The sequence below is a fragment of the Phodopus roborovskii genome, unplaced genomic scaffold, assembly GCF_943737965.1.
Source record: "Phodopus roborovskii unplaced genomic scaffold, PHOROB, whole genome shotgun sequence".
Lineage (NCBI taxonomy): Eukaryota > Metazoa > Chordata > Mammalia > Rodentia > Cricetidae > Phodopus > Phodopus roborovskii.
In genome coordinates, this window is record NW_026126525.1 from 16,499,222 (window position 1) to 16,527,038 (window position 27,817).

The following is a 27,817-nucleotide window of genomic DNA, read 5'->3' on the forward strand; positions in this document are numbered from 1 at the left end:
CTGACTTGCCTTTCCTTGTCTTCAATATCTCAAATTTCCTGGATCTGAGGTAGACTCCAAGTTCACTGAGAAAGATCAAACACCATAGTGTGCTACCGAAAAATGACTGTTTTGCAACTTAGTAACTCATGAGCATGAGTTAAGAATGCATACAGAGATGAGGCTCAGGCTTATCCCCAAAAAGGTACAAAAACAAACAAAACAGCCAAAAACAAAACAAAACAAAACAAAAAAACCAAACCAAAACAAAACAAAAAAAGGTATCCAAAACAAAAAAAGGTATCAATATGATGCTCAGGATGAAAAGACCAACAAGAGCGGAGAATTTTTTTTCTTTTTTCTTTTTTGCAGTGAGCAGAGAGGATAGACTCTAAGACACTCTACATAGGTAGGAAGCAGTGTGCTTCCTGCTAAGGGGAAGCAGTGTGGGGTTACAGCAGGCTATGCCATTGCCCATGGCACTTGGAGAAAGACTGTTTACTAGAATGGAGAGTGTTTCAGAGCTTAGGGAGCTGGAAGAGAAAACTGTTATCCAGTGATGGATCAGATACTGGTGGGAATTTCCAGAACATGTTCATTGGCAGTAGAGCGGGGGACAGACTTGGCAGTACCACAGCAGCAAATATCATTAGTGTTGACTTGTAGACTGTCCATTGAACAGCCATAGCAAACTATCATTTAGGGACCCAGTCTGATTAATGACTTGCTTTTATACAGTGTTTTAACTCAGAACAGTTTTCATACTTCTAAGTGATTGAAAACAAGTCATGTCACAAAATGCTTTGACAATTAGAACCATATGTAGATATCAGTCTCAGATGTGAAAACATACAAGCACACAGCTGTGCTGTGCATCGGTTCTGTATTGTCTGTGGCTGTTTTACGACACAGTGACAGCCTACAGCCTGAAAAGCAGAAAGACTTTAACCTTCACACAAAAGCTGCTCAGACTCCGGCTGAAGAAGTCACCAAGTTATGGACATGGTGAACATGCTTGCTAGAACAGCGGGGCTGGACTGAGCTACTGAGATGTGGCAATTGACAGCATCAGCCCTGCTCACTGCCAGAAAGAATGATCAAGAAATCTGGGAGCCACTGTTCTGAATAGGGTGCTGACCAGGCTTAGTAGCTGCTTGTTCTGACCTGTCCTCCTCAGGAGCATCAAACTCCTTATGTAATCACCACAGCCTGCCAGCAGACTTGCTTGCTGTCCCACCTCTCCCTCACGCTTTGCTGTCATTGCCTTTTTTTGTTTGTTTGTTTTTAGTACTGTTCTAAAAATGATATCCTAAGAAATGACATAGATAACACACTATTGACTGAGCCTATCACTTGCCAGCAAATTAAGGCCAGTCAAATATATCTGTACCTCATCTCCTGTATTTATACAACTTCTCAATAGTTATACATTTCCCCCAAATGAAAAGAAAAATTAGAAAGCAATTTGAACTTATTGAAGGAATTAGAATTCAAAAAGTCTTCCTGAGAGTAAATTTAGGATGAATTAAACTAAATTTTGGAGTGGTAAAGCAGTGTTTAGACATGACACCTGATGTAGACATGCACTTTGATACAGGAGCACCCACTGATACGAGAAATAGATTTATTTCTCCATTTTGTTGATGTTTTTAGAACTCTTTCCAACCATATATACTTTGGAACACTTTAGTAGTGAATGACTTACTGAGAAAAAAGGTAACTAAGAAGTAATAAGTTATACCTTAATAAAGGGAAAAAAGAAACCAGGTTAATCAGCATGAAAAACAATGCTACAGATTGGGAAAGGAAGGTATAGTGCTTCAAATGGCAAAGGTCTTGGTAACATGGCATCAATATTACTATCAATAATTAAAAATAACTATAATGGATGCTACTGGTATTTGTGTATTTTTTTTTCACACGGGCATTCAATGTAATGAAATGGCTTAACATTTTTACCTCCACAGAACTCATCTGGTTAGGAGTGGGAATAATAAGCTGTGTTTTTCATACAGAGAAAACATGGGAGAGAAGTGCACCTACAGGGATAAAGAAGTTGGTGGCAGCATACAGAAATTGTTTTTCTAAATTGTTTTGACTGGATTCTCTCTGTCTTTGTCCCATGATATCCCTTTTGCCTCCTAACACAAAAGAAAGCATGACACTCAGCTATTGTGGGGATCAGGAAAGGAAGCCAGAGTGGTACCTTGGCAAGGTAGCGAAATGAAGCACACACACACACACACACACACACACACACACACACACACGCACGCACACGCACACGCACACACACACACCAAATCTGATTTCCTTAGACATTTTTTTAAAATTCTTTATAAGCTCTCTTGATCATCTCTCTTTTCTCCCTCTCCTTAATTTAATTCAAAAGCCTATTTATTATTTAAAGACTATATCATAAAACTAAAACGTGTAGATTCAAGTGAAAGTTTTGTTCATTTCTTATTCTCCTTCTTGCTGTTAATAATTTAGTATCTCCTATATTTTCATTATGCACACACAATATAATTATCTTAAATAATAGACTGTAAAATATATCTCAATCGTATTCATCATCATATTTTTTACTAAATGGATAATTGACCACTTTCATGTTAATACAAGCAGATCTGCACTCATAAACTTAGTGATTGCTTTGCTTGGATTTCTGTCTGGCTTAAAAAAGTCTTGTCAAACACATACAATTTATACTTCATATCTCAGCATAGTAACCATATACTTTTCGCCATTTTATCCAGATTTCTATAACATAAATTTATATTCTTTATCTGCATGCACGGACATTCATTAATAACCTTCCCTCCCTATATTAACCCAAAGTCTTGCTTACGTCTGCAATACGCATCTCCTGTCTTCTGCAACAGATGAATAGCAAGCATCCAGAGATAGAAGGGACAGGAATCAAGCTGGGGAGCTTCTTGGGCATAAATGTGCATGGAAAAATAAGCACCTCATAGGAAAGTATTTTTCTGCTATAGTAATTGCCATTCTAGGAACAGGTGTTTGGAACCCTACCCAACAGAGAATTGGTGATCAAAGAGGTCAGAGAGAGAACACTGAAGTTTCCATGGCTACCATCTCATGGGAAAAATCATAACAAGAAGGGAGGGGAAACAACTAGGGTCCCATGGGCCTACACACTATATCCCATAACTGACAGCTGGGACAGGCAGGATCCTGTGAAGATGGTAACATTAATTTTCCCTACTCAGTGTTCAGGCACAAAGATGTAACAGTGGTGCTGCAAGACCAATGTGACAATATTTCCTGCTGGTCCTGTATACCAATCATTAAGTCCTCTTAATTTGTAAAAGTAAAAAGTATTTAGTGCAAAGTACTTAGTTTGCAAGAAGCTTCCTGCATTCACTGGGCTGCTGGAGACAGGATGGGTGTCCTGTGCCTTATTGATAGGTGGAGAAACTCAGCATTTGAACTGTTGGAGCCTGAGTCAGAGCTGGTAATGAAAAGGCTGGAAGTACAATCCTGTTCAATGGGGATTCAGTACTAGGGACTCCACCACCAGTATATACTGGATGAGTAGCATTCTAGAAAGAAAGAAGCCCATTTCACTCAATTTACAGATATGAGAAATTAGAAGAATAGCTGCATTATGGCCAAAAGTCTTACCAAATAGTGAGTTTATGATTTTATTTTTTAGTGTTTGAATTTGGTAGAATTCAACTAGAATATATAATTTGAATGGTTGGTAATTTAATCAACCAAACAAAAGTCATGTCTACCAACAGGTGTTAGAACTATGCATTGAGGGGAAGTCAAAGTCACAAATAAAGGGCTCCCAATGCATTAGGGAAGTGTACAGGTAAATATTAGTCCAAACACTAGGGCTTTTAGGAGGCCTTCCATGTTTCCCTCTTTGTGATCTCAAGGTTAGGTTTGAAATTTAATCATAAAATTAGAAGGTACATAGGATTAGATCTGTAGTATGGTATGCTGTTTAAGCTTTACTACATTTCACAAGCCATTTAAAATTCTACTGTCCAGAAACAAAGTTTAAACGTGTATCTCTACAGAATCCTGCTCTGAAGCTTGTACACTGCTTGTTGGACATATGTCAGCCAACTAGTTCAGAAGCTCCATGTACAAGCCAGGCACTCTTGTCACTATTGCTACATATAGAAATTTGTTTAGCCCTTACAAATAATTCTATGGTATAGGGACCATTCCTGTCATCTTTGTGTTATAAATAAAGAAGGTACAGCATGGAAGAGTCAAATGACTTACTTGCCCAAGGTCAGACAGTCAGAACCAGGGTTCGTCTTAGCAGCTGAGAACCACGGCAGGACACTACCATCTGAATGTCCAATGTTCCTAACTTAACTAAGGTGTAGATGAGGAATGAACTTCCATATAATCCATCTATTTGCTTCCTTCCTCAGGCCACCTGTGGCAAGGGCCAGGAAGAGAACTTGTGTGGAGCCCTGGGTTATTGGCCTCATCTCTTTTTTATCCCTAATTGTCTTGGCTGTGTGCATTGGACTCACTGTTCACTATGTCAGATACAGTAAGTATCACGTGACTTGCTCCTGCTGTTTGTTCATGGAGTTTCCTGTCTTGGCTTGCCTCGGGGTTGTTTCCTCATCACTATGATTTATTTGCACAGCTAAGAATACTTTGATGCCTTGTTTTTCATTTTAATCTCCACGAACTAAGGAGGATTCATCCTTCCACCTCTAATGGAACAGTGAGTGCTTCCTGCTAGGAATAGAATGCTACTTTTCATAATAACTGATAAGTGATGAAAGTGTCTTAAATAGGGGAAGACTATGGGTTAGCTAGAATATAATGTCTTGGGCTAGTTGAGGTCACAGGACAATGACCTTGATTTAAAAAAAATCAACTTCATCAAAATCTTAGCACTCCAACGAATGAATTAAACAATGAATGTTATGTAAGGCTAAGCTGTATTCTGCACTAAGTAAGTTGGAAAGGCATTTGCAATGGTGTATTGTTAAAAAGTATCAATGTTACTTAAAATCTAATCTTGGAATGTAATGATGACAGAAAATAAGATATACTGAGATTAATTATGAGGAGGTTCACTTTGTGGTTATGAGGTCTCCCACTGCCAGATGAACTGATATGATAGTTGCTGTTATTAAGAAGGTACCTAGGGGACTACCGAGCTGTTCTTCCACAATGTAACAACCCTTCTGAAGTTTCTCTGTACTGTGCCTTGGGTTTTAATTAGTTGACTCAACTATGACCTTTTAATATCTCCCTGAGTGACTAGATTATGTTTTGATATTGAAGGCCTTGAAACCATAGAAGCTACTCACTGATTCTAATTTAATTGGGAATCTGATGGAGGTGCTTTCCTATACAGAGAAATAGTGATTCTTTTACTATCTATAAAGTACAACCTCAATTTCCAGACCAAGGTGGATCTATCTCTTTTGGTTGGTTTAAAGAAAAACAATGCTCAAAACAGGTTTTTTGAGGTGGTATTTATGTACATGCAGGTCTTTAAAATCGATATATCTTTATTTTGATAATAGATATTTCTCTGAAATATTTTTAATACTAAAAGTTGCTAAAATAACATTACAAAATATAGATATGTTATGAATATACTGAGCATTATTATGTTGCAAGCATTACTATTTCTCTATGCATGTGTAAGGCTATCATTTATTAATTTTTATATTTCCAAAAGTTTGAATATTCCTGGCATGAATTAGGACCATTATAATAGTTTATTTACTATGAGTGACAAAAATAAAGGATATACTTTTAGGATTATCTGGCTTCATAAGAAACCTCTAGTAACATTAGAGACTTGATCAGTTTTGTGAGAGAAATACACTTCTTTGTACATCTCCTTTGCTTCTTCATAAATAAAGTTTTATAGGATTATGTGCTTTACTCACTTGTGTACACTGAAAACCAGTTCATGTTTTCCAGTAACTGGTTCCTATATCATACTGTTTGGATGATCAGCTCAAAATCTGTAACACATGACTTCCAGTGCCCACGCAACACACCTGAATAAACAATGATTCTAGTATGTTACTATTTTGTATGTATGGCATGTGATATACCATCTGTGGGCGGAAACTAACAACAAAGTAGCTAAAACAATGAGCATTCTGGAGCTTGCATGCCAAACTAAATAGATTTGGAAAAACATTATTTTGAGCCTCACGTTATGCAGTGAGGACAGCTTGAAGTTGTTTGTGTAACTCCTGTTCTGTGCCTTTGGGGCTCTGTTCACACTTTACTGTACTCTGGATGTCAGGTGGAGCTCTTAGTGAACAACATCGCTGTAAGTGGTAGAATTACTAGCCTGTTAGAAAATTATCAACAGACTTATGTTCATCTATACTTTTAACACAATTAATGTTCATTAAATGACAAGAGGGAGCATGTAATACCAGAAGTTGGAAATGTTACTAAAATTTAGTGACCTGTTTAAGTCTACAGAGCAAAGTCCAACATTTATTATATAAATTGTTCCTGTGATTGATCCATACAAAAGTTCTGATAATTACTATACTTGCCTTTTCAAATGACAAATTCAAATGATCCAATCTATATATATTTTTAAAAGTTATGCTTAAGTGCATAAAGGGCATCTTACCCTTTTCTTGATAACATTGCTATGTAATGTTTGATTGAGTACTGGCTACATCAGTGTAAGCTTGGAACATTTAGAAATTCAAAATTTGCATGTACAATTGTCTTATTTTGCCAGGATTCCAAGTTGGCCCTTCTATTTATACACTGTAGCTTCAGAAGCACCATTGCAAACTAAAGAATGCAATCTAGCAGATAGTTATAGCTAACCATGAGGCAGATATTTATGATGCAAATTAGAGATAAGGAGATCTTCTAGTGGGTAAGAGAGTTTGCTGCCCAAGCACAAGTATCTGAGTTTGACTTCCTAGCAGGTGTGGTTACATGTGTCTGTAACGCTGGGGATGGGGTATGGAGATGGGTGGATCCTAGGAGCTTGCTGATCACTCAGCAAGCAGAAAGAGGGCTTCCGGTTCTGGTTCAAGGAGAGATCCTGTCTTGGGAGAGTGATAGTGAACATCATTCCATCTCCCTTCATTTGCACATATGGATGTATTTATGTATACATGTACATACAGACAGACAGACACATACACAAAGACACACCCACCATATTACCCAACAAAGTAAAATAAAATGCAAAATAGAATAGCATTAGTTTATAAAGATAGTTATGCCACTTTTCAATATTTCAGTAACTTGAAAACTTTTCTTTCAAGCATGTGTATTTCAGGGAGTTGCCTGTCATTCATGTCATTTTGACCATTCAAGGCAAGGTTTGTGAGAAGGAGAAATAACAGAACCAGCCACTCTCCCTTGTTCCTCACTTAAGTTAAGACTGCTCAGAAGCCCTTGAACTTTCATTATCTCTAGCCTACTCTTTTTCTTCATACATCATCATTTGCTGCTTACGCCTGTTGGAGTGACCACCAATTTCTCCTTCTGTCCTGACAAGTCCTCTAGATAGTCAAGGCATTATCTTTAAGTTTAAATAATAACAACAACAACAATAATAATTATGAATTATGAATTAATATAATAAAAACTACATAATTTTATGGGCCTGCAAGAAGGTTCAGTGTACAAAAGTGATGGCCATTTCTCATATCTGACTTGCCATTTTATTTTGATCCCTGGAAGTCATGTAAAGGTGTCATGTCAAGAGATACTCCAGAAAGTTGTCCTCTGACTTCCACATGCTTCCCATGGCACAAGGTGTGTGTGTGTGTGTGTGTGTGTGTGTGTGTGTGTGTGTTGGTTTTCTAACACAGGGTTTCTTTGTATAACAGACCTTGTGGTGACATTTTATTTATAATATAACAAATGAAGCTTGTCTAAAGATCAGAGAAGCAAAGCAGCTAGCCACTAGAGAGTTCTTACTTCTACCAATGCTCAGGCTGAAGGGGCCATCCACCGAACCTCAGACTGCATTGAGCTCCTGTCTCCTCCCACCTTATATTCCTCTCTAGTTCTGAGATTAAAGGCATGGGATCCTAATTGCTGGGATCACCTTTGTGTGAGCTCTGTTTCTTTTTTAAATGGGATCAATTTAGTGTAACTCAGGGTAGCCTTGAACTAACAGAGATCAGTCTGCCTCTGTCTTCTGAGTGCTGGGATTAAAGATGTGTGCTTCCACTGCCTGACCTCTATGGCTAGCTAGTGTAGCTATCTTTGTACTCTGAACTTCAGAGTAGATTATAAACCACAAGACCTGGTTGTTCTGGACCTTGTTTTGTAGACAGATCAGGTGGATCTTGAACTTACAGAGATCCACCTGCCTCTGCCTCCCTATTGCTGGGTCAATATACATAATCCCATAGTTTTAATGAGTAGCTGTTTGTTTTGTTTTGCTGTTTTCAGACTAAGAAGCTGCAGATCAAGGGAGCCTGTGCTTTAGTTAGACCTTGTCTTGTAATTCAGTCATTTATTTTCTGGTTGTGTCACATTATTTCTGTCAAGTTATTTACATTTCTGAGACTAGAAACCCCTAGATGTAGAGTAGATAACACTGTCTTCTAATATAGTTATTGTAAGTTAATAAATCAAGTGTGTGACTAACCTGAGACACGAGTGCTCAGTGTTAGTTCCCTTCTATGCTGGGGTTTAAGGGAATAATGAGAAGGAAGGAGAAGAGGGAAGAGCCTGAGCGTGGATGAGGCGTAGTTCATTTTCAATGGTCTTAGGTTACTATTGTATTTGCAATGCTTGGGACAATGTCTGTCACAGATATTCGGTAGGCATTGACATCCACTGAAGGTAGACACAAGTCTCCTACTTGCCTCATTCACATGTAGAAGAAGAAGACTGTACTACTTTAACTCTGTAGTAGGTCAACAAACCAGGTTATGTGAGTTGGCAGCAGTGACTGGGCACAGCAGCTAAGAAGCAGACAAGACATCCCCCAAACCTAGTGGGACAAAATAAGTTCTGTGACAGAAGAGTCCAGTGTCTATGGGAGGTTACACCAGGTGGCAATTCTAGCTCTCTAAATTTTTATTTTCTGAATTCCTACCTTCATTTTCATTTCCAGCAAAAACATATTTTCTCACACTACAGACCAGGATTGATGAATCATTTACTGAATGGGGGAGGGGCTATACTTCTTTAATATGAACTAATTCAACCCTGGGAAGCTTCTAAATACAACTTGATGTGTTAATTCAGATGGCATGACTGGATATCCTTTGGGCTAACTAGGGAATGGATAACATATGAGTAATTAGCCTACAAGTTCCCATGTGATATTTGCACAGCACTCCAGAGCACCAAGCATTTCTTATAACTTTTACACTCTATATAATAGTATGATGAGTATTTGCTTTTGTTTTGAGGTCACTTTGGGGCCTGGAGCAGGATGATGGAGCTGATGACAGGGGTAGGAGCATTCCTTTTTGTCTTAGTGTTTCAAATGATCACCAAATGGGGTAGTAATGATGCTTTTACACATCTGATAAAGATTATAGTGAGTTTTGCCTCTTTCCTTGTAGATCAAAGGAGGACATACAATTACTATAGCACATTGCCATTCACAAGTGACAAGCTATATTCTGAGTTTGGAAGAGAGGCTTCTAAAAATTTCACAGAGATGAGCCAAAGAATTGAAACTATGGTGAGTAGCTTTTTCTCCATGTTTATGACAGTGGGTATACCCCTCTAAAATATCTAGTCAGTTGATTCCATATCTCTGAAATTTGATAGGAAGTCATACATAAGGGGTTGGAAACAAAACTCACAATAGCTGACTTAGAAGACTTCGTCAGCAAGGCCAGCATCTAGCCATTTATGAATGTCCTCCCCACTGTCATTTTCTACACTTATGTATTACTTTTGATCAACACAGTGCAGACATTCTGGAGATGTGAGGCTGACCCACAATAAGGTTCTTTCACACAGATATCCACTCTAGGGGAGAGTCTCTGAGCAAAAGAATGTCAAGATTAAAACCATCCAGACCCATATACAAACACTACTCTATACTTGTACACATATCTAATGCACCAGTTTGATGCATACAAGGCATTGGTAGTCATCATGGGGGAGGAGTCAATAATAGTTAAAAAATCCAAAACAAACAAACAAACAAACAAAAACAGAAAACCAGCAGCACAGACCAAAAGGACAAAGGCCTGAGTGGTGAATTCTATCTAGACAACAATTTGGAAGTTTCCTGGCTAGTGGGATAACTTAGGTTATGATGTGTCAAAAATAAAATTGAAGAGCAACTTCTACTGTCAGCTGTCAATCAGTGACATGTCAGTGCATGGCAGGTCACCTTTCATTCCAGACAAATATCCTTGAGTGTTAATTTAGGTATTACACTAATGTAATTTGCAAAATTATCTTCTAGTTTCAATATTCTGAATAGGGACAGAATGGAAATAACTTGTACCGGCCTGTTTTTGTTGCTATAGTAAAATACTTCATTAGTTTATTTCCTAATGAATGGAAGTTTATTTTAGATTGTGGATTAGAAAGTGATAGGTCAAAGGGTTGCATCTGATGGTGGCCTTCCCTTCTTGGCAGATTCAACAGGCACATCACCAGACAAAAGACAGAGAGAACTTGAGTAGTAAGTCTTTTCTACTCTCTCACTCTTCAGAGCCACCAGGATTCAATTTGTGCTCTGTCCTAATAACCATATCTAATCTGATTCACCTCCCAAATGCTCCACCTTTAAACACTATGGCTTTTCACTCTCTTGCAACATTACAATGGGGATTAAATTTCAGTGTAAAGCCTGGGAGGCATTCCAACCATGTCTAAACTGTAGACTGACCAACACCCTTTCACAGAAACTGTGTAGCTCTCTGAGATTCTGGTGACTTGTGTACTCGAGAGGGAAGCATCAGAAGCAAGCTTCCCTAGTGTTAACACACATGTCAAGTAAGGAAAGGGACCAGCCCAGAAAGTTGACACATCACTGTGTCCTTTTTTGGTGCCATTTTCTAAAATAAATATTCTAAGATCCAAATTGGTATAAATCTACAGGAATATAGACTTTCCAAATCAATAATCATTTTGGAATTACTTGATAAAAATAAACCCTTAAGTGAAAACTTCCAAGAGATATCTGTACTGTTGTCACTATAGTATCTGCACTATTTTCACAATAGCATTAGTTTTGGTGGGCAGATTCTGGAATCAAGGAAATATAAGAACAGGAGAAAAAGGTCACTCTTTCTGAAAAACACCAGTCTGTACTCACTGTGTCTCAATATGCACACACTGGCAACAAGAAGTAACTGACTTCTTTACTTAATTAAGTCCTGGATTTTAGAGTTTAAGTTCATTTGAACTATTGATAGTAAGAAATAGCTTCACAAAACTACTCCTGTCATTTTACTAGAGAAACTTTGTAGCTGTGGTTGTTTAGCCCTCCAATGCATGGGACTTTCTCAGAGCATTTCCACTACTGGGCTGGGCACACATACAACGTTGACACACACTCATTCCTGTAACCAGCTATCACTTAGGACAATTACCTCATTCTTCCTCCAAAACATGAGTCCAAACAATTCTTTTCTCCTTTAAATTGTTTTGCTCAGGCATTTTGTCACAGTGATAGAAATTTTAAAAATTAAAGTAAATGCTCCATTTTCTTTGTCTATCTCCAGTAAGAGTTCTTAACTCAGGAAGTAGAGGGTGAACTGTCTTAAGGAAACAGCATGCTCACTGTCTTTCATATCATCGTGAGCAGAACTTGTAGGTCTGCACTGGCCTCAATGTGGTTGTCCTTCTGAATAAAGAGTTCAGCTCTCAACACTGGGTAGGATGCCACAGAGGAGTCTTCAGCTTCAGTACACTGTGAATGTTCTCAATGTGTTTTGTTTGTCTGCTTGCTTTGTCTTGTACTTTACTTTTCTCTAGATTGGATTAACTTGAAGTCCAGAAACCTGTTCTTGCTGACATGTTTAAATGTCTTTAAACAGGTGAAAAATGCATTTTATAAATCTCCACTGAGGGGACAACTGGTCAAAGCTCACATTATCAAGTTCAGGTAAGTAAACCGAAGATGTTATCCTGGATTTAACTTAACTTGGAATTTTATTTTTAATGCTGAAGCTTCTAACTTGGTCAGTAATAAACATGTTTTAAAGTACCAATGTTGTGAAGTGATTCAGTTTAACAAGCATTTATTCACCTGCTCTATGAAATCCATGGGCTAGCCGGGCTGTGGCACACGCCTTTAATCCCAGCACTTGGGAAGCAGAGGCAGGAGGATCTCTTTGAGTTCGAGACCAGCCTGGTCTATAAGAACTAGTTCCAGGACAGCCTCCAAAACCACAGAGAAACCCTGTCTCAAAAAACAAAAAACCTAATTATCACAACTGGGGGCTAATAGCAAGCACTAGCCTGGAAAATGAGATCTTTATGTCTTCATGACTTGTATTACCCATTCCCATCCTAGTTAATTTAATCTATTTTTTCTACTCTAAATTTTTATCCTCCAAACATTTACCTAAGAGGATTTCAGAACTCTTGTCAATTACTGCTAAATAAGTAAGGTCAGAACATAATTTTCTACTGTTGTTGCTTTGTATTGGGGACAAGGTCTTGCTATGCAGCCCAGGTTTGCCTTGAACTCTCAATCTTTTTCTCTCCCTCAGTCCTTGGATTACAAGTTATAATTATCTGATAAAGTAGGGTAAGCATTGTTTGTAGTTTTATCCAAATGAATTAATTCCCAGTCTGTGATTAGCTTATATCTCTGAGGCATCATTTTGATGACGTTCTCCTGAAGAATTCTATACCCAAGATAGCATCCTTTTTCATTCTCTTAAGGGGTGCACCATCGACATGGCACCATATGCTGCTGGAATCTAAGGTTTTATGTTCAGTCTGTACGGTTTTCCTGATTTCTGTAACCATTTGTCTGTCCCTGTACACCTGGCAGAAGGCTGCATGGTGAATTCCCTAACTCAAGAAGAATTTAATCACACCACTGAGAGACCCGGCATTGCCACACAAGCCTGTTTCCCCTGGTCCCTTAGTTCATAAAACAACTGAGCACCACCAAGTTTATTTCCAAGTCAATTTCCATCTTGCCGACTCAGCCATTCTGCTACTGCTTCTTCCTCCTGCCTTTGGTGCTGGAGAATGAAGACAGCACAGGTTTGGGGGAAGCATGAGCATTAGATAACCACAGAGTTAAGACACTAGCTGAGCACAGGAGCTGAGAAGGTGAGTCTGATTTTATAGGAGGGAAGGAAGCTGAGCTCAATAATGTTTAAGTGCTAGGAAAACACAGTGTTATAGAAAAAGAAAACCAAAGAACCAAGCACAACAATTCTACTCACAAAATTCTTCCTTCCCTCAATTCTTTCCTTTCTCTCCCCACATCCTTCATCCTTCCCTTCCTTTTTTTTTTTTTATAATTTTTGGACAATAGTAAAGAATATGATGGAGTGTCAGCTCACATGCTGCTGATCTTCCGAATTCGCTCTACTGAGGATCCTGAATCTGTGCATCAAATTGTTGAACACGTTCTGCATGAAAAGCTGAAACATGCTATAGGACCCCCCAGTGTTGATCCTGAATCAGTTGAAATTAAAAGTAGGTTGCTCTGCTTTGTTTATTTTCTTACATAGTATAATTCTAAAATATCTTTGGGTGTTCAGTTAGAAAGTCTTTGTCCTTTAATTGCTGAGGTTCTGACAACTGTATGTTGTTGCTTTGGAACTAAATGATATTAATGAACCATTTTCATCCATGAAAACATTTTAAATATAAGCCTTCCAGGTAGGCTTTTGTTATCTCCTAAAAGGTGTCTTTGTATGTGATTCAGAATCTCATTGTACATGGAAAAAGTGGTTTTGAATATTCTTCAGCGGCTTGTTGCTTCCATCAGATGTTCAATATGCTTTCTCATAGCTGCTTTCTTAAGATCATTTCCAATGTTTCACATGTATTCATTGTTCTGTGTTTTACAACTGTAGTTGAGTAGGTTGAGGTAGATATTTTTGTTTGCTTACCTTTTTCCAGGACCACAAAGGACTGTGCAATAATATTTTATAGTTCATGTGAGTACAGTTGCCCTCTTGATCTAGGGTCTGTATATTCACGGAGAGAGAAAAGCACACTATTTTTTATAAAACCAAAAATATTCAAAAATATTCTTACTGAATAAATACATTTTTCTTGTTATTATGTAAGAATGTAAACAACAGCTATCTGTATGGGATTTATATTATCAGGTACTCTAGGTAATCTAGAGAGATTTAAAACATATAGGAAGCTGTATATATTCAAATACTGAACCATTTCAGAGCATGCTTGATGTTTTGACATTTTTGGGAATGTCCTTACACTAATCCTTTATAGATGCTGAAGACAACTGTATTTCATTTTCACTGCAATACAATGAGAATAGTACACAAAGCTAAGCTAGCTGTTTCTAGTTCCCTTCCTCATATGACACAACCTTTCAAACCTTTCTGTTTTCGGCTTGTTGATGAGGAAAGAAAGACTGAGTAGAAAAGGGACTATAGACTTCTTTGTCTTTATTTCAGTACAGTTATTTTCCTTATCTTTCTTCCAGTATGTTTTTAAAATAATTTTTTAATTTAATTTTGAAACAAACTTGTTTTAAATGTCAATCCAAGTTCCTGCACCCTTCCATCTTCCCCTGTTCCCCCCACCAACCCCCATCCCATCCCCTTTTTGCTCACCAGGGAGGGTGAGGCCTTCCATGGGTAATCTTCAAAGTCTGTCATATCATTTGGAACAGGGCCCAGGCCCTCCCCCATGTGTCTAGGCCAAGGGAGTATCCCTCTGTGGAATGGCTCCCAAAGTCCATTTGTATACTAGGGATAAATCCTGACCCACTACCAGAAGCCCCATAGACAGTTCAGCTCTCTCAGGTAACACCACATTCAGGGAATCTGGGTCAGTCTTATGCTGGTTTCCCAGCTATCAGACTGGAGTCCATGAGTTCTTCCTTGTTCAGGTCAGCAATTTCTGTGGGTTTCTCCAGCCTGATTTTGACCCCTTTTCTCATTATTCCTCCCTGTCTGCAACTGGATTCCAAGAGTTTGGTTCAGTGTTTAGCTGCGGGTGTCTGCTTCTGCTTCTATTAACTACTAGATGAAAGCTCTAGGATAGCATAAAAAGCCTTTGACAAAATGCTACACCCCTTCATGATTAAGGTATTGGAGAGATCAAGGATAACACAACGTACCTAAACATATTAAAAGCAATATACAACAAACCAATAGTCAACATCAAGCTAAATGGAGAGAAACTTAATGTGATTCCTCTAAAATCAGGAACAAGACAAAACTGTCCACTCTCTCCAATTGCACTTGAAATTCTGGCTAGAGCAATAAGAACAAAAGGAAATCAAGGGGATACAAATTGGAAAGAAAGAAGTCAAATTGTCACTATTTGCAGATGATAAGGTAGTTTACATAAGTGACCAAAACAAAAAACAAAAACAAAAACAAAAACAAAAAAAAAAAAAAAACCAAAACTCTACCAAGAACTCCTACAGCAGATAAACACCTTCAGCAAAGTGGCAGGATACAAGATTAACTAAAAAAAAAAAAAAAAAAAAAAAAAAAAAAAAAATCAGTAGCCCTACTATATACAGATGATAAAAGGGCTGATAATGAAATCAGAAACGTCACCTTTTATAATAGCTACAAACAACATAAAATATTTTGGGGCAATGCTAAACAAGCAAGTGAAAGACCTATATAATAAGAACTTCGAATCTTTAAAGAAAGAAATTAAAGACGATACAAGTATGGTTATTTTTCAGCTAAAATGATTAGCTAATACATGAAAAAAAATAACGAGCCAAAACAAACAAACAAAAATCAGTGATAGGGTGTCATGTTGATTTGTGCTTATTATGATGCCATTGCTTTCTTCCTGAGTTTTACAAATTTGTAGTTCCAACAAACATGTCCTTCTCTACTGCAGTTCCCCCTCCACTTCTGGTCCTGACTTCACAGAGTATTGTGACTGGTACATGCAAGAGACATCATGGATACACAAATTCCCTATGCTTCCTTTGCTCATACTGTGTTTGAATATCACACTGGACTTCCCTTTCAAATACACATTGCAAGAAAAAATTATTAAGAATTTCAGGGTAGTAAGAGAATGACATGAAAACAGGCAAAAAGCTATTTGTAGTATGGGAACAGATAAAACTTGAACTTTTAGAAAGAAGTTGAGGTAGAGATAGATTATAAGAAACAGACTACTAAGTTGCTGAATAACAACTGGGATTCAATAATCAATCTCCTTATGTCTTCCATTTCACACAATGACATGATGAAAAAAAAAAAAGAATGTTGGGGCTGGAGAGATGGCTCAGAGGCTAGAAATGCATTGGCTGTCTAATACTAAAAACTCAGACAGTGAAGATTCTGTATGCTCTTCCAGAGGACTGGGGATTGGGGTTCAATTCTCAGCTCATATCTGTCTGTAACTCCAGTTTCAGGAAACCTAACACCTTCACAGAGACACATATATCAGGCAAAACATGAATGCACATGCAATAAAAATAAAAAAATTCAAAGGAAGACTTCTGTAATATAGGCCTCAGTATGTCAAAATTATTAACCAGAAGAAAAACTAGTAGATTAATAGGATTTTTGTATTTAGAACACCGGTCCTGCCACATGTGTTCATAGAGAATTGTTGATCCCTGGAGAACTCTTAAGTCAGGAAATGTGAACACTTAGGCTGTTCTGTACCTATTGCTTGAGCAAATGTTTGCATCTGACTAGACCCTGACTGCTAAGTGTACTGGGGTAAGGATCTGGCTGAACTGAGTGGGAAGTTGTGGGCAGTCTTGTATCTAAAACCCTAGCAGAAAGAAAGTTTAGAGAGGAGGGGCATTATTTTTCATTGTAATTATGGAGTTGAGCATTGTGCTACATGTATGCAACAATTTTATATATAATATAAATATAATATATAACAAATATATATAATACATTATATATAAATATTCTGAAATGATGCTTAGGAAAACTATCATTGCATTTAAGGAATCAATAGTATAGCTTAATTAATATTTATCAAGAGGGGTCATAGACTCCCAGAACCTTATTTTCTGGTATAAAACTCACATTCTTAGGTTTCAACACAAAACTTGTAAATCAGCATTATTAAGAAATGCAGCAGTAATCTATGTTATAAACAGATTATCTGTATGCTTCTTATTCTCACTCGAGTTCCAGGCTCATTGTTCATGCCTCCTCTCCTGTTCAAAACAGTAAAAATAGAAATGCACGTCTGTGATAACCTAGTTATTTTTTTCCTTATAACCCGAAGATGCTGTTTTAGAAATGCATCAGCTGTCTACTGCCAGAAACTTAGACAGTGAAGATTCTGTTATGCTCACCCCGACCCTGTTCACCATTTGTTTGTATTTCAGAAATCAACAAGACAGAAACGGACAACTATCTCAACCACTGTAAGTTATATGTATTTCTTAGGATTGCATTGCCTGGTCGCAGAAAGGTAACATTCTAGAACATTTACATGGGTTTTGTATTGAGACTGCAGAGATAGAATTGAGTTTGGATGATTTGTACATGGCATTCTGTTTTGTCTCTGAGATATACTAAGGAATAGCAAAATTGGGAAAACTTTAGATTGACACTATACGTGCCTGTATCCATGGGAACAAGAGTGAGTTGGACAACTGTTAGAGAAGTAAAAATATTCTCTTTGCATGTGGTTATATTCATATTTTAAAAATTTATAACGTTGAACTACATGCTGTTATTTTTCACCTAGGGATATAGACTTAACGTCAAACTACTCTAAATAAAATCGTCTTGGTATTTCTTGTTTACAATAGAAATTGTAGGTAATTATGGACTTGTGGAATATTTGATAAAATAAATATGATGAAAATTTAAAGGTCTTGGTTTTAGACGTAGTCCTTCACTCTTTCAGAGCAGACCCTGGCTCAAAGAGTGTGTCTAATAGTTGCACAATTGTTAAGAGGACATTTATCACTTTTTTTTTAAATAGGAGGAGGGATGGTGAGATGGCTTGGCAGATAAGGCACTTTCTGCTAAACCTGACAACCTGAATCCAATCCCTGGGACTTACATGAAGGAAGCAGGGCACCAAATACTGCAGGCTGTTCTCTGGCCAACACACACAGTAATAGATACACACATACGTACACACTAAGTAAATAAATGTAATTAAAAATTAAAATCTCAGAATACTGATTAGTTTATAAAGTTCACTACACCTAGAACCAAAATATAACCCCATTATCCAAATGACATATATTCTTGCCACCAATAACAAGGATGTGCTGTTTCAGTGTTTGACAAAAAAGATGCGAAATGGGCAACATAACCTGCCCAAAGCAGCTTAAATCTCACAAGACGCACAGGAGTTGATTGAATAAAATTTTATTATTTACATAATGATAAAAACATGAGAAAAATGTTTGATCTATTGGATCACACAGTAAAAGAAAATTGGGATGCTCAAACAACTGCTAATTATTGTCCACTGTCTTTTTTGGCAGGCTGTGGGACACGGCGTAATAAATCGACAGCACAGACTAGTCTCAGGATTGTTGGAGGGACACAAGTAGAAGAGGGAGAATGGCCATGGCAAAGTAGCCTGCAGTGGGATGGGTCGCATCGCTGTGGAGCAGCTTTGATCAACAGCACGTGGCTCGTGAGTGCTGCTCACTGCTTTCGAACGTAAGTAAGTCATGAACTTTGAGGATGGAGCAGAAGGAAAATGCATGTAGTGTTGCATTATGTATTCGTGAAACAGTTCATGAATTTTGAGAGAAGTAAGTTTGGCACAAATCAAAACTTATATGTTCATCAGAAAACACAGTGGGTCTCTCAGAAAACTTAGTAGGAAGTTTTATAGTCTCTGGAAATGAAAATGGTATCAGTGTGGGTTGTTGTGGTAAAATTACTCATCAAAAAATTTATGATAGTTTTTCAAAGAACATAGGACATGTTCATGTTTAAATTTTGAGCTTGTTATCAAAGAGAGTTGATGGTCACTAAGTATCTTTAGAAGAACCAAAGTTGGGTAGATGGTAGTTTTGATCTCCGTGAGGAAATTCCAAGAAGAAAGAGAAGGAAGTATGAAGCAACTTGGAAGTGTTGAATTTTATAACTAAATAGTTGATTTATGTTAGAAGGAATGTTGACTTTTCAGCCTGGCATCAACATATTGACAATACCCACACTAGTAATGGTTTTTAAATTTATGAATGGCCTCTGTCAACTTCAGAAAATATATATATCTTTTCAGGAAGATGGGCATGTAGAATATATTTACTTTTATTCTATTCAGAATTTTCTTTTAATACGTTGCTTGTAATCACTTACAGCAAAGGCACCTGGATCTGTAGTGGGCACCATGATGCATGGTGTGACATGTAACCTAGGAAAAGCATCCTTGTGGCTTTCCCACCCCACCTTGAACCCAGAGCTCAGTTTTCTAATTGAAGAGTTTATTTCTGTTTATATGAACTACAACTTTAAAAATTAAATTTTATACTGATACCTGCAGATAAAACCATTCCTTACAAATTATTACATCGATATCAACGTAAGGTAGAATTTATTATAACTACTATTTTTCGGTAGGCATAAGGACCCATCTAGATGGACTGCTTCCTTTGGGGCAACATTACAACCTCCAAAACTGAGGACAGGCCTCCGCAGGATAATTGTTCATGAAAACTACAAATACCCATCGCATGACTATGACATCGCACTCGCAGAGCTTTCTAGGCCTGTCCCCTGCACAAATGCAGTGCATAAGGTTTGTCTCCCTGATGCAAACCATGAATTCCAGCCAGGGCAGAAGATGTTTGTGACAGGATTTGGAGCATTGCAAAATGATGGTAAGTGTCTGGAGGGAAAATCAAGTCACTGTGACCTAATTTGGAGTCTCAAGGAGTTTAAATAAATGATAGGTATGACAAGTATGTTGGTTGTCCACATGAACTCAGGCTAAGGCAGGCTTTAAGCCACTTAGAAGATACACATTCTTCCTTACCTTCAGCTTCTATTTATTGCCTTGCTGTTACTGTCATGATGTCGTAAGGTATATGAAGTTATATGACTATTGGACACTGAATTTCTTTTTTCTTAATGAACATACAGGGTGTGTGTGTGGAGGGGCTATATGTTTGTATGCTTGGTGTGTTTTCTGATGTGAGTGCAAAAGCCAGAGGATGATGTCAGGATGTTTTACTCATCCTTATTCACCTTATTATTTAGAGACAGGATATCCCCCTTTTTTTGTTTTGTTTTGTTTTGTTTTATTTTGTTTGCTTTTCAAGACAGGGCTTCTCTGTATTGCTTTGGAGCCTTTCCTGGAACTCTCTCTGCAGATCAGGGTGGCCTCGAACTCATAGAGATCTGCCTGCCTCTGCCTCCTGAGTGCTGGGATTAAAAGCATGTGCCACCAATGCCCAGCTCAGGATGTCTTTTTAAATTATTTTCTCCTACTTTACATTCTGACCTCAGTTTCCTCTCCCTCCACTCCTTCCAGCCTCTGTGTACCTTACCCTTCCCCCAAGATCCACTCATTCTCCACTCCCCCAAAAAGGAGCAGATTTCCCAGGGACAGCAACTAAATACGGTATAACAAAATAAGACTAGGCACAAACCCCTCATGTCAAGGTTGAGGTGACACAGTAAGAGGAAAAGGGTCCCAAGAGCAGGCAAAAGAACCAGAAACAGCCCCACTCCCACTATTGAGAGTCCCAGAAGAACACCAAGCTATGCAACGATAACATGTAGAGGACCTAGCTCACACCCAGAAAGGCTCCCTCATTGTCATTTGTGAGCCCCAGTGAGCCCAGCTTAGTTGGTTCTGTGAGCTGGGTTCTCATGATGTCCTCAACTCCTCTGACTCCTACCCCTTTCCTATAGGGTTCCCCAAGCTCTGCCTAGTGTTTGCCTGTGGGTCTCTGCATCTGCTTCCATCAGTTGCTGGATGTCTGATAAAAATTGGGGTAGGCACTGATCCATGAGTACAGCAGATCATCATTAGGAATTATTCCATTGCCTTAGCAGTTGTGTTTGGTTCTATCCTGGATCACTAGGTTGTTCAGCCTCTTGTTCCTGGCCATTCAGGCAGCACTAGGTGTGGGCTTCCTCTTGTGGCATGGGATTCAAGTTGAACCAATCATTGGTTGACCACTATCATAAGTTCTGTGCCACCATTACCCCTGTACATCTTGTAGGACACATTGCATATCGAAGGTTTTGTGGGTGGGTTGATGTACCAGTCCCACTGCTGGTAGACTTGCCTGGTTATAGAAGATGGCTGGTTTAGGCTCTGTAACCCCCATTGCTAGGAATCTTTGATAGGGTCTCTCTTGTAGATTACAGGGAATTTTCACTGCACTAGGTGTTCACATTGCCCCAAAATATCCTCCTAGTACTTGTGTTTTTGATAGAATGCCTTAGTGAACCTAAATCTAGCTGTTTCAATTATACTGGCAGCCAGCAAAGCTCTGGAATCCACTTGTCTCTGTCTCTTCAGCACTGGGATTTCAAGCATATGATGCCACACTAGGCTTTTGCCTACTGAATTTTATATTAGACAATTGGCCATGTGAGAAGTTAGGGTTGTTGATACACCTAATTGTGAAGATTAAGTATGATTATACAGCTGTTCTCCACCACCAAACAAAATCACTAGTTAGAAAGAACTCCTTCAAATACTTCTGTTCTTAACACCCCCTCCACACACATGTATATTATCATTTTATCTACTAATTAAAGCAGAGTTTTTTTCAGGTTTATTGAATACACATATTTATAAAGATGGCTGTCTTTTCTCAGGTTTCACTCAGAATAACCTTCGGCAAGTACAGGTGGATTACATAGACACCCAAACCTGCAATCAACCTCAATCTTACAATGGTGCTATCACTCCTAGGATGTTGTGTGCTGGCTTCTTAAAAGGAGAGAAAGACGCATGCCAGGTATGGGCTTGCCTAGTAGTTCACTGTATGAAGATTGTATACCTTTCATTTTGAAATAATTATGGATTCACAGGGAGCTGCATAGATTTTGCCGAAGAATAGCACAATTGTTATTTTTATTTCTCTATAAACAAGTGATTTTCAGAATGTTAAATAAAATCACATAATTACTTGTTTTGAAATTCCATTTGTTTTATCTGCTACTGCTTTTAACTATTTCTTTGTAGAAAAAATGCAGCAATTCTCTAACTTGTTTGTGTAAATACATGTATGTGATACATACTTTATCACAGTCCACTGCTATTAACATTTTATTCATTTGAATGGAGTGTAGAATAGAAAACATACCTTCCTTTAAATCTCTATCATTTTTCTATTAAATATTGATAAGTATAAATATTTAAATTTCTTCTTTGTCAAGAGCTACATTAGGTAATATTTTCCTTCATTGCTAATCATAAGTCAGATTTTCAGGTGAAGAAGAAAAATCTGTTTACTCAAAGATTTTCATGTCTCTTTCCTTTCTAAGATCTCTTTTCTCTTTTAGGAACTTCCTGTAACCAAACTTTTGATGTAGGTCTGTTGATAAACAGGGTTGTTTTTGTTGTTATCATTTCTGTAGCACAGTTTTGCCAGATACAGTTTGAGACTGATAGTCCTCTTTGGGCCCTTGCATCATGGCTCCTTTGAGAAATGAGCAGAGTCTACAGCCACCAGATTTGCTTGTACACATAACTCCTGTCTTCAAGGATTTTCCTTTGTCTGTCTTAGCTCGTACTTCCTTGTCTATTCATCTTGGAGTTTGCTCAGTTCTTCTGAATCCATAGGTTTATGTCCTTTGCTACCCCAAGGGAATTTCCTTTGAATTCCTTTTTGAGTTCCACATTCCCCTCCCCTTGTTCTGAGACCTTTATGTGACTTTCTGGCGATAGTTCCAGAGGTTCATGAGCTGTTGTTCATTGTTGTTTCCACTTTTCTCTGTTACTTGCTTGGGTAAGATCTTAGATTTGAGTCGAGTCACTATCCTCTCTATTCCCTTTACCCATAAAGCTCATCTGCTGAACTGTGTTTTAAGTTTTGTTTATTGGATCCACTAAGTTCTTGGATTTTCATTTTATTCTCATCTGTTTCTAGGTGTTCTTTGCTGAGATTTCTTTTATTTATTTATTTATTTATTTATTTATTTATTTATCATCCACCTTACACACTGGAGAAATTGTGACTTTTAAAAAGGGCTGCTTTAAGATCTTCGTGTCACCTCAGAGCTGGTGTTTGGATATTTCTCTTTATTGTCCAAGGGGAGAATTTCCTGCTTTGTCACAGAATGATTAAGTTTCAAATGGATTCTGAACACTTGACTTCATAAGTCCTGCTGCTAAATTTTCAGTCTTAGTAGCTCCTGCTGAGGCCACACAGGCAGAAAGTGGGCATCGCTCTGTTCCCCACTCAAGGAGAGTGCCCTATTGTGTCTGCTTTTAGATGGAATTTCAGCATCCCTATTAGGCCTTTTCTGTAATCCCTTCATCTGGAATACTTTTTGTCACCATGTCCTTATTGCCACTGCTGACACCAGAACACCTTTTCACCATGCCTTTGTAGCCACTGCTGATACCACATTCACCTTGACAAAGATGAAAGCCAATTATTTACCAGCTATGTGTTGTTCTCTGACCTCATCATGGTGGAAAGAGACTCGTGACACATTATCTCCTGGTTGTAGATTGTATTCTGCATATAGTCACCACACAGGTTTTGGGTGAAGTCTTTACTTTCCCCTAGTAGGGAAAAAAAGTTTGGGTGTCACTTTGCCTGATTTAACACCACCGTAGAGAGGAATGTTTGAACAGATGGACAGCACCACTGTAGAGAGGAATGTTTATACAGATGGACAAGCCCTGGAATCTATGTTGTAGTTAGGGTCTCTATTGCTGCTATGAAACACCTGACCAAAAAGAAAGTTGGGAAGAAATGGTTGATTTTGCTTACACTTTCATATAACTGTTCATCATCAAAGGAAATCAGGACATGACCCCAAATAGGGCTGTAACCTGGATGCAGGAGCTGTTGCAGAGGCCATGGTGAGGTGCTGCTTATTGGCTTGCTCTTCATCGTATGCTCAGCCTGCTTTCTTTATTACAGAACCCAGGATCACCTGCCCAGGGTTCACACTAACAAAATGCCCCACTGGTTTGCCTACAACCTGGTCTATGGGGGCATTTTCTTAATTGAGGTTCCTTGCTCTCAGATGACTTTAGCTTGTGTCAAGTTGACATAAACTATCCATAAACTCTACTTATTTGATTTTGACTGATTGCCTAGTATTTCTATTTTCCCTGCCCATCCCCATCTGACTCATTTACTAAAGGGATTTTTGATTTAAGTCTATTTATTTTATCTGTATGAGTGTTTCACCTGCATTTATGTGCACTACATGTATGCTTATGGGGGTTAGACAAAGGTTTTGGGCCCCTTGCAACTGGAATTATGAATGCCTGTTAATAAACATTTAGGTGCAGAAGTCCATATCCAGGTCCTCTGCAAGAACAGCAAGTGTCAAACCATATCACAACTATGGAAAAAAGAGGTTTTTTCCCCCTTGACACCTTTAAGTTTAATTTTTTAATTGCACCTGTTCACAGGTTGACAAGTTGGTGATTTTTCTGCTCCAAATAATCAGACCATGAATAACAATTTACTGCTGTGCTATCCCCTGAGTTTTAGTCTTCTTGCTTTCTTTGCTTTACATTTCAGAATAGATTAATATTTGCTTTATTTCTAGAATCCACAGTTGATTGTTTTCTTTAGCCAAATTTAGCCCAAGGAAATGGGATAACTCAATGCCATCCAAATTTGAGTTACAGATATTTCTAAGTTTGCATCCCAGTATAAACTGTCTAGTGTTGTCAAGTCAATGTCTTGGTCAGTATGAAAATGCATCTTTGAATAAGGTACACAAATGATTTCATTAAAAACACCACTGAAAAAAATATTGGAGAGGGCTAAATGATTCACTGCAATTTTTACTTTGTAATTTTAAAAGACTAAGTTTAGCATGTTCTCTAAATCCCATATTATTTGAAGGTTCGCCTTATTCTCTGTGTTTCAGTCTAGAGCTGTACAAAGAGCTTTACTATTTTCTTATTTTGCATATTTTCATGTTTTTTCTTTCTAATAATTTAATAGGAATGATGTCTGTTTCCACCTCCATCACCCCCACCCCTTTTGACCACCAGACAGACCTTTCCTGCCTTTATTTTTGGTCAGCCATTTTAGCCATGCTCAATTTGCTGAATTGAGGTCTCTCATGCATCTAACCTTTCTGCATGCCTGTGACCAAAGCTCAAGATTAGACTCATTTTGTTATGTTTAATTTTCTCCTCTCTAATCTGCATTGCATCTGTGGTAATATATGAAACAAAGATTATTTTATAAATCAACTTCCTAAGGTGAAATCGAGTAATAAGTTATTTGAAAGAACATTTGCCAATTCTATATTTGCAAGCATTCCCGTTGTATTTTAGCTTGAATTAAATACTCAAGGCACCTTTATGATCATTCATAAACATTAACAAAGCTGGAAGATGCTTGAGTGACAAATGTGCATGCTTCAGTTTGAGATAGAATTGTCTTTCGATTTCCTTCCCCATGTGGCTCTGCACAGCTTTACTATCACAAAAGCCATTAGTAGCCTGAAACAACACTCTCAACTGGGTCTGTTATTTTTCAACCCAGTGTAATTTGGGCAAATTCCTCCTTTCTAAAACAAGATCTTTCTTTGGGTTCCATGCTTCTGCTTCATGAACCCAGCCCATGATTAGGTTCTGCACTGTTATCTCCCTTCCCTTCCATCTACTCAGTTTTAGTTTCCTCCTCTAGGTATCATTCTGATTGGCAATCTCTGTACATGAGAAGTCAAGAGTCTAGTCTCATATGAAATTTTATGTTTTTCTCTACACCCCTTCAAACAAACCATCTTAAAAAAATGAGTTGTCATTGCTTCCCTCAGCGTCTTCCAAATTAAACTCTTTTCAACTTTAATATCAAATCCCCACATATGTCAAAGCCATTCCATTCACATGTTTTAGGCTGTTAGTGTGAGTGGAGAGGTTGTGAAATGTTATTTTTAAATACTTATTTTTATTGTTATTTTTTTTTAGTTATGTGTATATGTTCAAGTGAGTGTAGCTGCCTGTGCAGGCTACAAGTGTTGGATATCCCTGGAGCTGGCATTATGGGCCTTTGTGAGCAGGGTGTTATGAAACTAGAAGCCACACTTGCAACCTCTGAAGAGCAATACACACTCTAGCCTCAAATGTTAAGGTTTCTGCGGATTTCTAAAACTCCTGTCTGTGTTCCTTATCATGAATAGACTATCCACTTCTCTGGTGTGTTAGGGCATGTTAATAAGGAGGCAACCTGAAGAAGGCATGATATGGCCAGCTGCATCAGCTAAGTACTGTTTGCTCTTCAGCTAAATGAACTTTATGTCTATGTCCTGAAACCGGAGACCAAACCAGCTCCTGTGGTAGCAGGATGCCTCTCTGCGGGTAGCTGCACTGCTGTATATTTCAACATTCTGAAGAGTAAATTGGCTTTTTTATTTTTAACTCTTTGGGGGCTTACCACCCAGCTTCCAAAGAAATACACAGAAGTTATTCTTACTTATGAATGCCTGGTCTTAGCTTGGCTTGTCTCTAGCCAGTTTCTCTAACTAAATTCATCCTGTTTCTCTTTAACTACATTTAGTCTACGGGCTTTTTACCTTTCTTTATTCTATATGCATCCCTTTCCTTCTTACTCCATGGATGGCTGGGTGGCTGGCCCCTGGTGTCTTCCTCTCCTCCTTCTTCTTTGCTCCTCTCTCTTTTTCTAGATTTCTTCTCCTATTTATTCTCTCTGTCTGGCAGTCCTGCCTATCCCTCTCCTGCCTAGCTATTGGTCATTTAGCTCTTTATTAGACCAATAAGGTGTTTCAGACAGGAAAAGTAACAGCGTCACAGAGTTACACAAATGCAACACACCTTTGCATCATTAAATTTCCCATACCATAAACAAATGTAGCACATCTTAAACTAATATGCCACAACATTGAAAACTTGAAAATCACTAGGTTCTCTACCATTTATCTTGGGTAAATAACAAAGTATAAATAAGTAATCTTTCCTCTTTTCTTTAGGGTGACTCTGGAGGACCACTGGTTGCTTCAGATGTTAGAGACATCTGGTACCTTGCTGGCATAGTGAGCTGGGGAGATGAATGTGGTCAACCCAATAAACCTGGTGTTTATACTAGAGTGACTGCCTTTCGGGACTGGATTGCTTCCAAAACTGGTATCTAAAGCAGAAATACCCATTGGGATGAAATGGATGTTTTTGTATGTAGGCTGTTCTTAGAGTCACACAACTGCGAAAGAAGATTTATAAATCAGGAGAGCCTGAACCATCAAAATGAACAACCTGAAGTGTTTATTTCCTTCCCAGCTTTGCTCTTCAAGTGAGTGTCCTACTGCTCCAAGGTGGACTCTGCCAACCTGCACTCTTATTTTCTACAAGTTTTCTGTTGCCAAAATTTTGATTTGCAGCCCCAAGTACTCACACATACAAACAACTTGAAGCATCCCTTTCTTTCATCAGCTTCTCCCATATTAGTACATTCTACTTTTCAATGGAAGATAAGGAATGAAATAAAATGGAAAAAGAAAAAACTACATTTTTAATGTACAGAAAAGCATTAGGGTTTTTTAAAAACGGGATGTGGGAAATAATCACATTTAAAATGCAAGACCAGCAACAGACTGGTCATAATTCCATGTTGGAGAAGAAGTTG

The 27,817-nt window shown here is 38.1% G+C and overlaps 1 protein-coding gene across 1 annotated transcript in view; it reads left to right on the forward strand.

Annotated features, from left to right (window-relative positions):
- The window catches only part of LOC127232290 (transmembrane protease serine 11E), a 41,682-nt gene extending 14,228 nt beyond the window's left edge, over window positions 1–27,454 (forward strand). The window contains exons 2-10 of the mRNA XM_051198329.1: window positions 4,398–4,522; window positions 9,522–9,643; window positions 11,964–12,031; window positions 13,424–13,587; window positions 17,426–17,464; window positions 18,545–18,725; window positions 19,635–19,894; window positions 21,849–21,991; window positions 27,168–27,454. Coding sequence (XP_051054286.1) covers window positions 4,398–4,522; window positions 9,522–9,643; window positions 11,964–12,031; window positions 13,424–13,587; window positions 17,426–17,464; window positions 18,545–18,725; window positions 19,635–19,894; window positions 21,849–21,991; window positions 27,168–27,329 — 1,264 coding nt within the window. The 3' untranslated portion in view covers window positions 27,330–27,454. The remainder of the gene's footprint in view (window positions 1–4,397; window positions 4,523–9,521; window positions 9,644–11,963; window positions 12,032–13,423; window positions 13,588–17,425; window positions 17,465–18,544; window positions 18,726–19,634; window positions 19,895–21,848; window positions 21,992–27,167) is intronic.
- Window positions 27,455–27,817: the final 363 nt, after the last annotated feature.